The sequence below is a fragment of the Panthera uncia genome (assembly GCF_023721935.1).
Source record: "Panthera uncia isolate 11264 chromosome A1 unlocalized genomic scaffold, Puncia_PCG_1.0 HiC_scaffold_17, whole genome shotgun sequence".
In the NCBI taxonomy this organism is placed as follows: domain Eukaryota; kingdom Metazoa; phylum Chordata; class Mammalia; order Carnivora; family Felidae; genus Panthera; species Panthera uncia.
In genome coordinates this window covers 92833375-92849005 of record NW_026057577.1, presented here as the reverse complement: position 1 = coordinate 92849005, position 15631 = coordinate 92833375, and the positions used below count along the sequence as shown (strand labels likewise).

Here is a 15631-nt window from a genome sequence, read left to right as displayed (position 1 = left end):
TCTCTCTCCAAATATTTCCTTAGCTGACTCTCTAGGCACAGCTTATAGATTTTTGTGTTCTTAGAATTTGGAGTTATTTTCATCAAGAATTTTTTGGTTAAATATTGAGGTATTCACCCTCTCTTTTTACTTTTTTCTAAAATATGATGCTAGCCTTAGGGACCAAAGGAGAGATCAAATCTTTCCCCTTTTCCTTTAGATTCTTTTTATATGCTTTTTGATAGACTTTGTGGCATTTTCTTTTTTACTCGAGTTCAGTTAGGCAGTCAAAAAGTAGTATTTCATATTAAATTCCCATAATGTGTAATACCAAAAACATCAGTCTAATGATAGTAAACTCCAAAGACTGTTTGCAAGTTTGGACTTACAGTTTTGAGTTACTCATTACTAGTAATATATATGGTTTGGTCAGTATTTGGAAGCAATAAACACACAAAAACTTAAACCCAACAGCCTGACTTAGTCCCAGTTCGGCCACTGTGACAAGTTATTTCACCTCTCTGACCTTCATATCTTTTACCTAAGAAACAAGATAATAGTAATAATAGCATAATAGCAGTATCTTCACATTGCTATGAGAGCCACATAAGGAGTTTGCCAGGAAGCCCTTCTGACATGCATCAAAATTGCTAAATGGTGCTGTTACACAGTATTCGACACTCAGAGAGCCTCTAGTAGATAGCTTTCCAACTCTCTATTAACTTTTGTCTGGGAGGTTTTTTTAGCTGTTTTATTTCATTCTCCTGGGTATCTTCTTGAAGATTTCATGTTCTTCTTGGTATGGCTTTTCCCTGTTAATCTGGGGCTGGTGATGATGAGATTGGTGTTGTTTTACTTGGTCGTTACCGTCGACACGAAACTGGAGCACTGTTAAAGTTTATGTAAAAAGCATAACATGCGGATATTTGTAAAGCATTCAGCTAAAATAACAAAAATGTGGTCTATTACATTTTTTTCTGTCTTAGATAATAAACATGTTAGCCAGTGCCTTTACTTGGGAGTTCTGGGAGGGTGTGTTTATTGGTGCATAGCTAAAATGTGGAAGGTGGTTTGTCTCCTATTTGGTTGTTCTATTATTTTGAGATTATCTTTCTAGTGGTTGCCATTAGCCACATATGGATTCCTTACATCCCCTCCAGGTTAAACATTTTCAAGATAATAAAAATAATTGGAACTGAATAAACCAGATTAGTTTTTAATATTCTGGAAGCAGCATCATCTTCTTAAGCTTCATTATTGAAATAAATATTTCAAGTAATGAAGCTTAGGATATCTATATTAGTTGAATCTGTAGGAAAAACCTTTTCCCAATTTATCTTAATTCTGGGAAAATCTGGAGGCACTCAGGTGGCTCAGTTAAGTGTCTGTCTTCGGCTCAGGTCATGATCTTGTGGGTCGTGAGTTTGAGCCTCGCGTCAGGCTCTGTGCTGACAGCTTGGAGCCTGCTTCGGATTCTGTGTCTCCCTCTCTCTCTGCCCCTCTCCTGCTTACACACACACACACACACACACACACTCTCTCTCTCTCTCTCTCTCTCTCTCTTTCCCTCTCTTAATAAATAAGCACTAAAAAAAAAAAAATGATTCTCTCTTCCCCTCTGTCCCTCCCTAGCTCACACACACATATGCCCTCTCCAAAAAAACAAAACAAAACATAACAAAGCAAAAAACAAAGAAAAACATCTGAAAATTCTAGGAAAATCTGTGCTTTTAAAAAAATAATGTCTAATTTTTTTATTTGTATAATTATATAATCTTGATGTTAATAACAATTAAGGTTGAAATATGGTAGTCATGAGAATTTTTTTTTTTAGCGTCAAGAATCTCACTACAGCTGTCAAGGATAACTATTGAAAGTGTTCTTAGATTTTGAAGTTGTTTCCATTAAAGCTATTTTTAGTTAAATATTGGGGTATTTACCTTTTCATCACTCTTTTCTCCAGTGGCCTGCTGGCCTTTGAGGCCAAAGTAGAAATGGAATCTTTTGTTTTTAAAAAATTTTTTTCTTGTGTCTTTCTGTTAGACTTTTAGTATATTTGTTACCTAAACCCAACTGCTCGATCCACTAAGAAGCTCAGAGCTGACTTTGCTACCCACTTCTAGTGATTTTGATATATTAACTTTGTTCCAAGAATTAATTCACTATTCTATTCATACTTCCCTTAATTTACATACTTATTTTATCATACCATACTATTCGTATTTTTTTATGCCACATAAACAGGATAGCATACAGTTTTTCTATAGCAAGACATATGCATTCTTAGCCATCATCTTAGCCATGCATTCTATGCCATCATCATGCAATAAAGCCACAGAGCTCATGAGAGAAGTGGGATATGGAAATAAAACTCAAGCACTTTGTCAGTGACACGTTAAAAGAAAAGAAATCTAATAAAAGGGTAGTAGAGTTTTACACATGTTGAATGGTTGAGAAATACTTAAATAGTATAATAAACAAGCATTTTATCTTGAAGACCTGAATCTTGTTTGTGGATATGGACTTCAGAAGGGTTGTGAGCAATAATGAAGTAGGGAAGGAAGGTGATCTGAAATAAGATGGAAAAGTATCAAAGCAGAGAAGGATGCATGAGGCTGATAACACATGAGGTGAGCTGACCTAGCTACTAGATGTTTGAAGAGTGCAGTTCGTGTGGTTTGCTTCATTAGGCCTGGTTGCCGTTTTCATATTCACCTGGCAGTTTTTTCTACCTGAAAGCATGTAAAAACAAAAGTGACATTCTCATTATACTCAAATTATCCCCTAATACATAAACCGAATTGGAGCAAATATCCTTTTTTCACTGTCAGCATTATAGCAGAAATAAGTGTATAAGTAAGAATGTATCTTGGAGAAAGGGATTGGCTTTTTGTCAAAAACTAGCTGTTTTTCTTCACATGATTCATATTATGTTACTGAGAAGTCCAAATGATCACAGAATATTTTCTTACAGGAAACTACATTCTTAATTATGTGGCATCACAACCCAAGCTGGTGCCCTTTGTTATCCAAGCTCTAATTCAAGTCATTGCTAAAATCACCAAATTGGGATGGTTTGAGGTTCAGAAAGACCAGTTTGTCTTCAGAGAAATTATTGCTGATGTGAAGAAGTTCCTTCAGGTAAGAAGGCCTAATTATATTATTAGAACATTGCAAGTTGCTTTTTTGGTTTAGAAAACTTCTTTTCTTAAAGCTGTATGGTTTGTTCTCTGGCTACCAGTACCATATTAATTATGATTTATTGCTTATCCTCTGGGCCCTTTATTTTTTTATTGGCAGTAAATGAGGATCATGCCATTATAAAATTTCCAAACCAGAAGAATGCAAATTATATTAGAAACCATCAGAAAATTAGAAAATACACAAAAGTTAGAAAATTTCAAAAAGACATGTTCTGTCATTTCTAACATGCTAGTCTGTGTGCTACATATACATGAAACAATCTTTTTTATGTATTACATGATGTAATGCTCATTACATCTCTGTGAAGTGGGTTTCATTTGCAGTGAGAAAACTGAAGCTTAGGAAAGTTAAGTAAATTGCATACGGTTGCACAGTGACCTACCTAGTAAAGCATAGAACTAGCGCTTTAACAAGTTTTCTGACTTAAGAGATATATTTAACGTTTACATCATACCACATTGGCTATATTAGTTTCTCAAGAATATTTTTAGCTTAAATGATTCAAGTTATAGGCACATTTAACTTATGCGAATTCAGATACTTGGACTGCAAAAAATAAAAATAAAAATAAGCCAGAGGACACTAATCTAAATTGTGCTGGTGATTCCACTTGCCTTTCCACAGAGTATCACATGTCCTGAGGTGTGATAGGGGAAATATAAATCTGCTCTTTCCAGTCTCCGCATACCTCTTAGGATGACCGTCCTGCCTTGCTCAGGATGATTCAGATATTTAAAGATACGTATTTTTTCATCCAAACGGTATCCCTAATTGCGAGAAATGTACTTTAGCTGCTGCTCTGCTGCAGAAGCAGTGATCTGTTACAGTTCTTGAGGAAAAACTGGCGGTTTGGATTGAGAGATGGTTCAGTATTGGTTTATTGGCAATTAGGGGCAATTTGGGCTTTCTGAGATTTTACTTCTTACGCAGTATATCCCTGCATAAGCTGTAACTCTACCATATAGTGCAATTCTAGAAACCTCAGAATATGAAACACTAGACTCTGCTGCTTCTCTTTTATTCGTATTGTTTAAAAACCCTGGTTAGCAAATATTTGATCATCTAAACCTTCAGAGAAATAAATGTACTTTTAGCCCTGCGGAGAGCAGCCCTGGGGCAGAGAGATAGTTTATTCAGGGACAAATGAGTTTCTCAGTGTTGAGTTGTGCTCGTAATTTTGGCTAACAAAATACAGCTCTCTCTTGTCATTTACTAAGATCACACACAGCTATCAAGAATCATTGACATAGAGAAGAAAAGACTTCTGAGTTATTGTTTTTTTTTTTATATGTATAAAAATTAATATAAATAGAATAGAATAGAATAGAATGAAGTCATTCTTGTTGGCTAACATTTCTTGAACCCTCTTTCCAGTGGCTGGTAACTTGAACTTAAGTTGAGCTTTAGTGTGCTTTTGTCAATTTTTGGAAAACCAGAAGAAGCAAAATGTTTTGTCTTCCAAGTTTATTAAAGTATCACAAAAAAAAAAAAAGCACTTGCTTTCTGGGTAGGACTTAACCTAACCTTGAGTCATGAGAAAGGCAATTGACTTCAATGTTTAAGTACTCAAATATAGTACCACATGGTTCCTTTGGGTATTAACAGCTTCTGTGAATTTTGTACTAAAAATTATTTTAAATTTGCTAAATCTTTAATGGCCTCAAGTTTTGTACATCTTCTTTCTGTTATTGCAGCCTTATTGCTGCCACATTGCAAACATTTATGGCCTTCCTTTCTATATACATACCCAGGAGAGCCTACTGTCCTCTGTGGCAGTCTGTTCACACTGCTGATTCACAAGATACAGAGCAGAATGTAAATCAACATGATACCTCCTTCACTGAGAAAGACTTGCTATGAAAAATATGCCAACTAAATTAAGCAGTGTACTTATTAGGTACTTAGCTGTTTTATATTCTTGTGCAAACTCTTTTATCTGGTCATGAACCAGTACCTAGCCATTCTCGGATTAGAATGAAATTTGCCGACGACCAGCTGGTGGTCAGGGAACAACACTTTGAGGAGCGTTGACCTGGTGTACACAGAAGATGGACGATTCACTAACAGGAAATCTGTGATTCAGTTCAAACGGTGCAGATTGTTGTGAAGGACCGTAAAGAATTAAAATGCAACAATTATGGGATGTTTCTTTTGTTTTTTTATCCTGAGATAATAAATAGAAGGAATGGCCAACTATAAAACTAAGACTTGAAAAATTTGTCATCTGTGGTAATGCTTTTTTATGATTACCCTATAATTAGATGTTACATTTTTTACGTTTATGCTTCTCGTGTGATTTTACAATAAGGTGATTTGTTTGTAATGGTGCATGTAGAATCTGAATTTTGATTTGAAGGAAGTTTTTGAGCTTAAAATGGAAGCTGATTAAATTAAAACCTTTATAGAGGCTATGAAACTGTATTCCATATTGATAGTCATGTATTTACCCCAGTGCATTGGACACTTTAGATGCCTTCATTATAGATATCATAATAAATGCATACACATGCACTGTTAAATAATATGAAAAGGGCCTAAGTGATCTTATCTGATATTAGATTGAGGGATTTAAATTAATTCCTAAGCTATTTATTAATTATATATTGAGTGCAGCTATCTCAGTAGCCTTTAAGCAAATTTATAGAACTAAAAAACATTTTTGGTTCATGCTCATTCACAGTCTTATGGAAAGTATTAAGCTAAAGTCTTGTATTTTAAGGTTTAGTTTAATATAAGTCCTAGGTGCTGAAAACATTTTGTAGAGTATTGTACAGTTCTAAGGTGGGTGAACATTCTTCCTTAATCAACTCTGTATACCTAAATTTATCCTTGAAAAAATGAACCTGAAATTATTTTTGTGAACCTCATAGCAATTTTTCTACATATTTTAATAGGTATATTATTAAGAAAATGTGATATTTCAGTGTTTAATTATTTGTTTACAGTTACTTAGGGTACACTTGGTTATTTTTCTCCATAGGGTACTGTGGAGCACTGCATAATAGGAGTAATTATCCTTTCAGAGCTGACTCAGGAAATGAACCTGGTAAGCCTTCCATCTAATAGTGACATGAAATTTGCTAAGTAATGCTGGTGCTTTCATATAAAATGTTTGTGTGGCATAAAACTCTGAATAATGGTCTTTCTTTCATTTATTTTATTGGTGGGATAATTGGGTATTGGAACATTTTTATTGTTATTGAAAGTAACAGCCATAGTGTAAAATACTGCAAAGAAAAGGGAATTAGACACGGTCCTTGCTCCATGGCAGTTGGTGAATTGTCCTTGTAGCCTCTGTATATAATAATATACTAACCATAAGAAATAAATTGTATAAAGAGAAACAGGCCCTTATTTGCTTACAAATAAAAGATAGTTTGGTGAATTGATTCTTGACAATGAGTACACAGCAGGACTCCTCAAAGAATAGGCCTCTTGGCACTTTGCCACTTGCTAGCATGGATTTTCACCCTGTACCAAGGAGAGTTTGCAGAAGCTATGCCTCCCCCCAACAGTGCCTTTATGAGCTCAGCAGCTGAGTACATCGTCACCTGTTTCTGTTCACTTTTGTACTTAGTTCTAAACAGAACAAAAGCAGAAGTTGGGTTCTTTGTGGGATAATGTCAGAATAAGGGGGAATGAAGGTAGTATTTATATTTTAAAACTGTTGTCATGTTGAACAGTCTGTGTTTGTGTATATGCATGTGTGTGTGAGTGTGTGTATGTGTATAAATAGGAAAAGCTTACATATCCAGGACCACTTGCCAACTCTCTTTGGAGTGTTCATATAGTTCCTGTGCATAAAAAAAAAGATCACCCAAAATAACTATTTTCAACTTCAGTCCAGAATTAGAAAGTGTTTCTAGTTTTACTGGATGGATATCTTAAATTTAAAGTGCTCTCTTTGTTTATCACAGAACTTACTCCTTGACTCCTCTGCCCTAGTGTATGTAAAGATTTCTGGCCTTAACGGATGTATGCCAGTAGCTATGTATGTTATCTCCAGGGCAGATAACAATAGTACCTGGAACGAGTTATTGTGTTAACAGGGATGTTATGACAAGGACTTTGGCTAATCCTATTAGGCTCTATAAATATGTCTAAAGAACTGGAGCTTTCTTTTTTAAAAATACATTTAAAAATAATTTTAGTATGAATATTTTATCTCAGAAGAATGTAGAGAATAGTACAACAACCCCATGTATGCATCATGTAGCTTACACAACCATCAGCTTTTTGCTAATCTTAAAACCAGAATTTTTTTTTTCATTTCCTACTTCATAGCATGATAGGGCTACAGACTGCTCTCGTAGTAAGGGTTTACGGGTGTTTAGATGATTACTGAGACAAGTCTGGGTGATATAGAATTCTAATAAAAGTGTGATTCAAAGAGCAACCAAGTTTTTTTTTTTTTTTAATTATCTCAAACTTACGGAAGAATTGTGAGTATAATACATAGAAATTTTTTCTCAGCCATTTGATACTAAGTTTCCAACGTGATCCCTGAATACTTGAGTGTATTTCCTAAATACAAGGACATTCTCCTATGTAATTATAATAAGACCATGAAAATCAGAAAGCTAACACTGGCATATTACTATCATCCTCGTATTCTATTTGAGTTTCACCATTTGTCCAAGAAAGGAACCAGTTTGGGATCGTGCGCCTTGTTTGACATGTTCCTCATCAGTCTGGAAAAATTCCTCACTTTTTCCCTCACTTTCATGACCTTGACACTTGTGAAAATTACAGACCTGTTGTTTTGTGAAATGTCCCTCAGTTTGGGATTGCCTGATGTTTCTTTATTATTAGATTCAGATTATGCACATTGGTCAGGAATATCACAGAAATGATAGTGTGTGATCTTCTCATTGCCTCCAGTCAGGAAGTACATGATTTGATTTGTTACATTACTAATGATGTTTACTTTGGTTACTTGATTAAGATGGTTTCTACTAGGCTTTTCCAATTGTAGGTTTATTTTTGTTCTTTGTAAATAATAAGTATTTTAAGACTCTGAAAATACCCATTCCTCACCAGACTTTTAATTTATTCACTTATTTATATCAGTATGGATTCTTGGTTTCCTATTTTATGTAATGGGTTATAACTTGTTACTAACATTATAGTTTGATGCTCAAATTTTGCCAGATTTGGCCAGGAGGAACCCTTTCAAGCTAGCTTCTATGTCTAATGACATTCACTCACCATTTTTGAATATTTTCTTACTTTCTGGCACAAGATGTTCCAAGCTTATCTTGTATAGAACCAAGTGCCTTTTGAAAAAAGCTTCAAGGTCTGAAGTGTGATTTGGGCTTTGTATTGTGGAAAATATATGGCTTTTGTGGACACATTTTACTTAGCCTAATTTTATGGCATTTATCATTTCAGCGAGCATTTGGTAGGTACAGTACTTCTGAATTAGGCAGCAGGGAGATCTGCAATGCATGAATTAAGTCAATGTTATCATTGTTAAATGTGAGCCAGGTAAATTCATAGTGTTAATAACAAGATGGAATTTTTAAAGAAAAGCATCTAAACTTGAGGTTTCCTAAAAGAGGATTATATACTGTCTTGTGTTTTTAGAAGCCAGTCTACTGTTCCTACTGTTCCTGGAGGTTATTCAACAAGAAGTAAAATATCCTTTGCCTACATTGTAGAGGCATAGATGGTAGAAAATAGATGTACAATCCCTCTTCTCAAAAAAATGGATATCTACATGATTAACCCAAATAAAATAAGCTGATAGGCCTTGAAGATAATTGAAATAAGACTGGATTTGTGTTTTAGCTCTGTTGCTTACTACTTTGGACAAATTTCTGAACATCTTTGAACTTACATATATATATCACTATCTGGAAAGTGAGAATGACACCTTCCATGGATCTTGTTAAGATTAGATAAACTTCTAGCTCTACGGCCTGGTAAATACAAGTGCTCTATAAACCCAAGGTCGTTCTGTTCCTGTTACAGATACGGTGGTAATGAGAGGTTGGTCTAAGACAATGTGCCTATAAACTTTAATTTTCATGTGTAAACAGAGGATAATACATATTTCACAGGTTACTTTGAGAATTAAGTGAAATAATATGTGAAGAGGACTTCACAAATTACAGTACTGTATGCTACTATTAATTTGTATTAGCGAAAGGGTTTTTTATATTGAGGGAAATATTTTAGGAGAGACAAACTGATTGAAATTTGATTGAAAAGAGGGGAATAATGCTGGAAATGCTAATTTGAATCTTGCATATTGATTACAGATTCCAGTAGCTATTTTCTGGAATCATTTTGTACTTCTGTTATGTTTCATGTTTCTGTAAGTAAATGTGGCATTTAAGTATAGCCTAAATTGTATGATGGAGCTTAGCAAGTATCAGATAATCAGTTTTGAGATCACTGCTTTTTTTTAAATCTATAAGCATTAGTAAAAGAAAATGGTTTATTTTCTTCTATCACATAGCAAAAGGAATGCTATAGTGACTGTAGCCCATGGTGTTAATGATCACGTGGGTATCAGACTTCAACTTTGTTTGCTGTTTGCTCTTGATAAATGGAAGATTTAATGGCATTAAATAGTATAGTGTTGACCATATATTTATTTTTTTATTAACATTTTTTTAAATGTTTATTTATTTTTTAAGGAGAGACAGAGTATGAGTGGGGCAGGGGCAGAGAGAGAGGGAGATACAGAATCGGAAGCAGGCTCCAGGCTCTGAGTTGTCAGCACAGAGCCCGATGCGGGGTCTAACTCACAAACCATGAGATCATGACCAGAGTGGAAGTCAGATGCTTAACTGAGCCACTCAGGCACCCCTGCCTTGGTTTCTTTATAAAACACCAAGGATATATGAACCAATGACATTTCTAGTGTATAAGAGGAATACTATTTTTGTATGAAGAATTTTTCTATGGTAACTGAATCACAGAAAGTTAGAATTTGAAGATTATTTTAGAGATTTGTCATTTTACATATGGAATCTGAGGAATAGGGAAGTTGTTACTCGCCTCTTGTGAAATGGTACATGGTTCAGGAGTTGGTAGTCATAGTATCTGTTACTTAAAAAAATTTTTATGTTTTATTTTTGAGAGAGAGACAAGACCAAGCGTGAGTGGGGAAGGGGCAGAGAGAGAGGGAGACACAGAATCCGAAGCAGACTCTAAGCTCTGAGCTGTCAGCACAGACCCAGACAAGGGGCTCGAACCCATGAACTACGAGATCATGACCTGAGCTGAAGTTGGACGTTCAACTGACTGAGCCACCCAGATGCCCCACTACCTAATTTTTAATAATCTGTGTTCATATTGCCTCTGAAAGTATGGTCAGTTCTGGTTTTTAATTTGGGGATTGGTAGGGTTTGTAGAAAGAGCACGGAATTGAAACAGTCCAGAAACTTGGGTTCTAACTGTGGGTCTGCCATGAACTTTTTGAGTAACGTTAGGCAAGGCACTTATCTCAGTAGGTTCTTAAAAGCTCTTTTAAGTCTGTATGCTTCTTTAATCATTATTTCCATTCCTTTTCTTGTAAAGTTTTGCTTTGCTGTTTGGTAAGTCTGATTAAACCATCTTGATCTTTTTAGGTTGATTATTCTAGACCTTCAGCAAAACACAGAAAAATAGCTACCTCATTTCGTGACACTTCTCTCAAAGACATTTTAGTGCTAGCATGCTCTCTTTTAAAAGAGGTAAGTTATTCAGTAATTCAGTATCCTACTTAGGGTATTTAGGAGATTTAAGTTCCAAAAGAATTTCAAATGAATCCCCCTTCCCCAACCCCCATTCTGTCTTTGGAAGAGTTGCTGTGAACAATCTTAATTTCAGTACAGTAGATTTCTACAGATCTGTAAGAGGTTTCCAAAAAATTCACTTTTATTTAATAGGGATATAATAAAACAAAATCCAAAGGGAATTTAGTAACCCATCTTTAGGTAGTAGTTTCATTGCCTTCCTACTAATAGAGTATTTATTGCAGAAGCTAATTGAGACTTAGTTTATTTTAGTTGCTTGTATTTTAATGGGATGCAGATGAACAATGAAATGAGAGTAAGTTTTCCTAATTCATCAACTATTGATATTTATTCATAGGTGAGCCAAGACAGTTAGCTTTAATAATTTCTTTGGGAAATAATACTTTTCCCATTTGCTACTTGGTGCCCTGTTCGAGCATTAGGGATAGTACAATTCATAATTACATTGTGTTTGCTTATAATATAGGGATTCCACCATGCTATTCAAGCTTTTTAATTGGTGTTGTATAGCATTTCCCAAAGTATGTTCCAGTTAGCAGGAGTTGCTAATTATTTCAGTTCTGTGGTATAGTAACATGATAACTTCTAGAGTTAGCCGGACGGAAAGACCCTTTATTATTTTTTCAATTAAATTTTTAAAAATGTTTATTTATTTTTGAGAGAGAAAGCATGAGTGGGGGAGGGGCAGAGAACAAGGGGGACAGAGGAGCTGAAGGGACTGTGTACTGACAGCTCAAGCTAATGTGGGGCTCGAACTCACAAACCATGAGATCATGACCTGAGCTGAAGTCTCAACCCACTGAGCCATCCAGGCTCCCCGACCTTCTATTATTTTTAAATTTTTCTTTTTGTATGGAAAATTTTAACATATACAAAAGAAAGTGGAAGAGTATTATGAACTCCCTTGGACCAATGAACCAATTAAGCAGTAACAACTCATGACTAGTCTTGTTTCATCTCTGTACTTTTCTAACAACTTTCCTTTTTTGTGTGTTATTCTTTAAGCAGAATCCTAACCTTCATATCATTTCCTCCACAAATATTTCACAGTGTGTCTTTAGTAGATGTATCTATTCTGGTTGTGTCAGAATGGATATTTGGGGTTGGGGGTTCAGGAAGTGGGGTATGGTCAGGATTATTCTCCAGAAGTTTGTTGAGTGTCTTTCATTCAGACAGCTTGACAACCTTTGTTAGCTGAATGTGGATCATTTATATGTGAAGTTCCCCCCACTTGAAGAATAGTATATTTTCAGCTGTTCTAAGCAACCTTTGAGCTAATAAATCCCATAGATTTATACATTTGTGCTGTGTAAAGTATTTGTCCTTGAGTTACTTTTTATAACTTTAGAAGATGACCTATAGTTTGCAGTTAAGTGTAAAAAGTCTTATTCTCATTTGAGAAAATAAAACCTGAAAATAGTCTATTGTAGATTTTTGTTGATAGTGATTTTACAACTTTTTCTAATGTATACAACAACATAACTTTGCAAACTTTTTTTCCTAATTCTAATTTGGCATTGAAGAGTTATTTACATTAGTGAACTGAGAATTTGTTTATTGACATGTTTCCTAATGTTTTACTTGACTTTCAACTTTTTTCAGGTGTTGGCCAAACCTTTAAATCTTCAGGATCAAGGTCAACAAAATCTAGTAATGCAGGTCTTGAAACTGGTCCTCAACTGCCTTAACTTTGACTTCATTGGCAGTTCAGCAGACGAATCTGCCGATGATCTTTGCACAGTGCAGATTCCAACAACCTGGAGAACAAGTAAGAAGAAAGTTTAGTGTGAGACATGGCAGAGTAAAAGGCACAGAATTAAGAAGTAGAGTTGCCACATGTGCAGTTATCTCTAGTTTTTGTTAGACAATCAAAAAATTCAGAAAGATTTGTAACACAAGATACCAGCAGTGAAATCTGTTTTCTCTAATTCATATTAAAGGAATTTCCATATTTTGATATTGGAAAATAGGAAAGATAGTTCTAGAGTTAGGGGGAAACAGATTTGGGAAGGAAAATGAAGAGTTCTGTTTTGAAATGTTCAGATAAAGTGGGAAAGGCTATAGAGAAAACATAGTTTTCAGTGTTAGGAAGAGAATGAAATTAGAGTAACTGACTTAGCAGAGCAGAATTGCAACTTCCTCTCTTACAGAGAAGGATACCAAGAAAAAGCAAGGTGATCTGCCCTCACACATTGTAGAAAGATGATGGCACTAGGGTATTCCTGAAGTCAGAAGTGAAGAACAGGGCTGAAAGGGCTTGGTAAAAAGTCTGTATTCTGCACAAAGTCCCCAGGATCTTCTCTACCACCTGTGCAATGAGGTGACCACCTTTTCCCTTTTCTTCCCGTGTGCACTTCCCTCTTATCTCCCAAGAGCAGACCTTTTTTCCTTGAGAAATTAAACTGGATATTCAGGGATTTAGATACAGTAGAGAAACACTACAGATTTTGTGAAAACTTCTAATATGGAAGTTCTGTTTTGAACTGTTTTAATCAAAACAAACACTTAAAAGAGACCTGGTATCCTTGGTATCATGGTGAATACATGAACTAACAAATGTAATAAAATTGCACAGACTACACACACACATACACACACACACACACACACACACACAGACCCATACATACATACATGAGTACATGTAAAAATGGGAAATATGAATAAGATTGATGAATTGTATCAATGTGATTTCCTGATTGTAATACTGTACTGCAGTTTTGCAAGAACTTGCCTTTGGAGGAAGCTGAATAAAGTGCTCATGGAGTCTCTCTGTATTGTTTCTTGCAAATGCAGATGCATCTATAATTACCCCAAAAAGTTTTTGTTATTTTTTTCAAAAGGAGAGTTTAGTAGAAAGAAAGTAAAGAGTAAGAGTGAACTTCAGAAAAGTATAGTTAATATCCCCAGGGAGATAAGAAAAGGGAACACATCCCTGAAACAAAAATAGGATATTGTTTTAAAAAGGCAAGTTCAGAAAATGTTCCAAGTATAAAATACAGCTGCCAAAATAAAACATTTAGTAAAAGAGTTGGAAGGTAAGGTTAAGGAAATATCGCAGAAAGTAGAACAAAAAAGAAAACAGATTTGATACGAGAAAAGAAAAATACAAGAATGTTAGAGCATGAAACTAGGAGATCTGGCATCTGTTAGGAGTTTAAGAAAGAGGATAGGGGGGAAAAAACCCAGAAGAAAATTTGCAAACAGATAATATCAAAAAAAGTTCTCAGCACTGAAACATAAATTTTCAGATTGACAGGTCCCATCAAGTACCTATCATCATGAATGAAAAAAATAAATGCTAAGCTTCACAATTATAATCATATGGGAATAATGATGATAAAAAGATCCTAAAATCTAACAGAGATGAAAAATAAGTTGCTTACAAAGGATTGGGGTTAAGAATGATAATAGACTCCTCACTATTAGCACTGGAAGCTAGAAGACAATGGAGTAATCTGCCCAGACTTCTGAAGGGAAATAATTTTCAAACTAGACTGAAATGTAGAACTAAGGCATTTTCAGACATGCACATCCTCCTGGAATTTATCCTTTATGTATATGCTCTCTGAAAGTTACTTGATATACAAACCAAGAATGTGGAAGGTAAGGGGTTTGTGAAAAAGGAGCTTTAACACAAGATGACAATGAACAGACATAAAAAGAAGATAATTGTTTAACAAATTTAGAAACAACCAGTCCCAAGTTGAAGGCTTTAGGAGGTAGGGTAGGGGTGGGAATGGAAATTATAGGTTATTTGATGCTATTGATCATGTGGAAAATAGCATAAAGAACATTTTACAAATTGGTTGAGCATTTGGAAGGAATTAGTGACAGATCTACAACTAATCGCAAAAAAGAGGCTATGATTAAATCCAGAGAGTGTTAGAAATATAATATAATTATAGGGTACTCCTTGGCTCAGTTGCTAACATTATATAGCCATAATAAATGTAAACACTTAGAATTGATTTAATCCCAAATAGTTAGTAATACTGGATGGTTGTTGAGAGAGGACAGATTGTGGTATGGGCTAAAGCCTCATCAGTTGTAACAGGAATTTATTTGATAGTTTAAGTAAAACAAATAAAGAAATATTCATATAGCTTGTTATTTGGAAATATGTATGTAAGTGTAGATAAGAGTTGAAAGGTACTTGGAATGGGGTAAGGTATAGCTGTTTTTTATTATACACTTTTTAATATTCTTTTTGATACTGTTTGCATTTTTAAACATTTATATTACTTTAATACAAATGAAAATAGTGAGAAGATTCTCCCAGTAAGAACTGTAGATGCTTCATAAAAATAAGCAGCATTTTAGCTAATTGGTTTCTATCTCTGTATTATTTCATCTTTCAAAGGAAAATAGCTAGGAATTAAAAGGAATTAAGAAGGTATTAAGCCTAACTGGAAAGAGTGGCCACATGCAGAGGTCTTGGAGTTCTCATTTGTGTGATAAAGTCTTACTGATTACGTTAAGAATTGAAGTAACGCTATAAGAAAATAATTTTTTTTCAGTTTTCCTGGAACCAGAAACATTGGATCTTTTCTTCAATTTGTATCATTCACTTCCACCACTACTATCTCAATTAGTAAGTAAAACTCACTCATTATTTCATTAAAAAGTATCTATGATCTTTATCGAATGGTAGTATATATTTATTGTAAAAATTTACATTCTTGATTGGGTTTACCTCT

The 15631-nt window shown here is 34.7% G+C and overlaps 1 protein-coding gene across 3 annotated transcripts in view; it reads left to right on the top strand.

Annotated features, from left to right (window-relative positions):
* The window catches only part of RANBP17 (RAN binding protein 17), a 330781-nt gene that overhangs the window by 18105 nt on the left and 297045 nt on the right, over window positions 1-15631 (top strand). For all 3 annotated transcript variants that reach the window (XM_049647789.1, XM_049647786.1, XM_049647787.1), the window contains exons 4-8: window positions 2954-3120; window positions 6164-6229; window positions 10764-10868; window positions 12534-12699; window positions 15452-15525. In XM_049647789.1, coding sequence (XP_049503746.1) covers window positions 2954-3120; window positions 6164-6229; window positions 10764-10868; window positions 12534-12699; window positions 15452-15525 — 578 coding nt within the window. The remainder of the gene's footprint in view (window positions 1-2953; window positions 3121-6163; window positions 6230-10763; window positions 10869-12533; window positions 12700-15451; window positions 15526-15631) is intronic.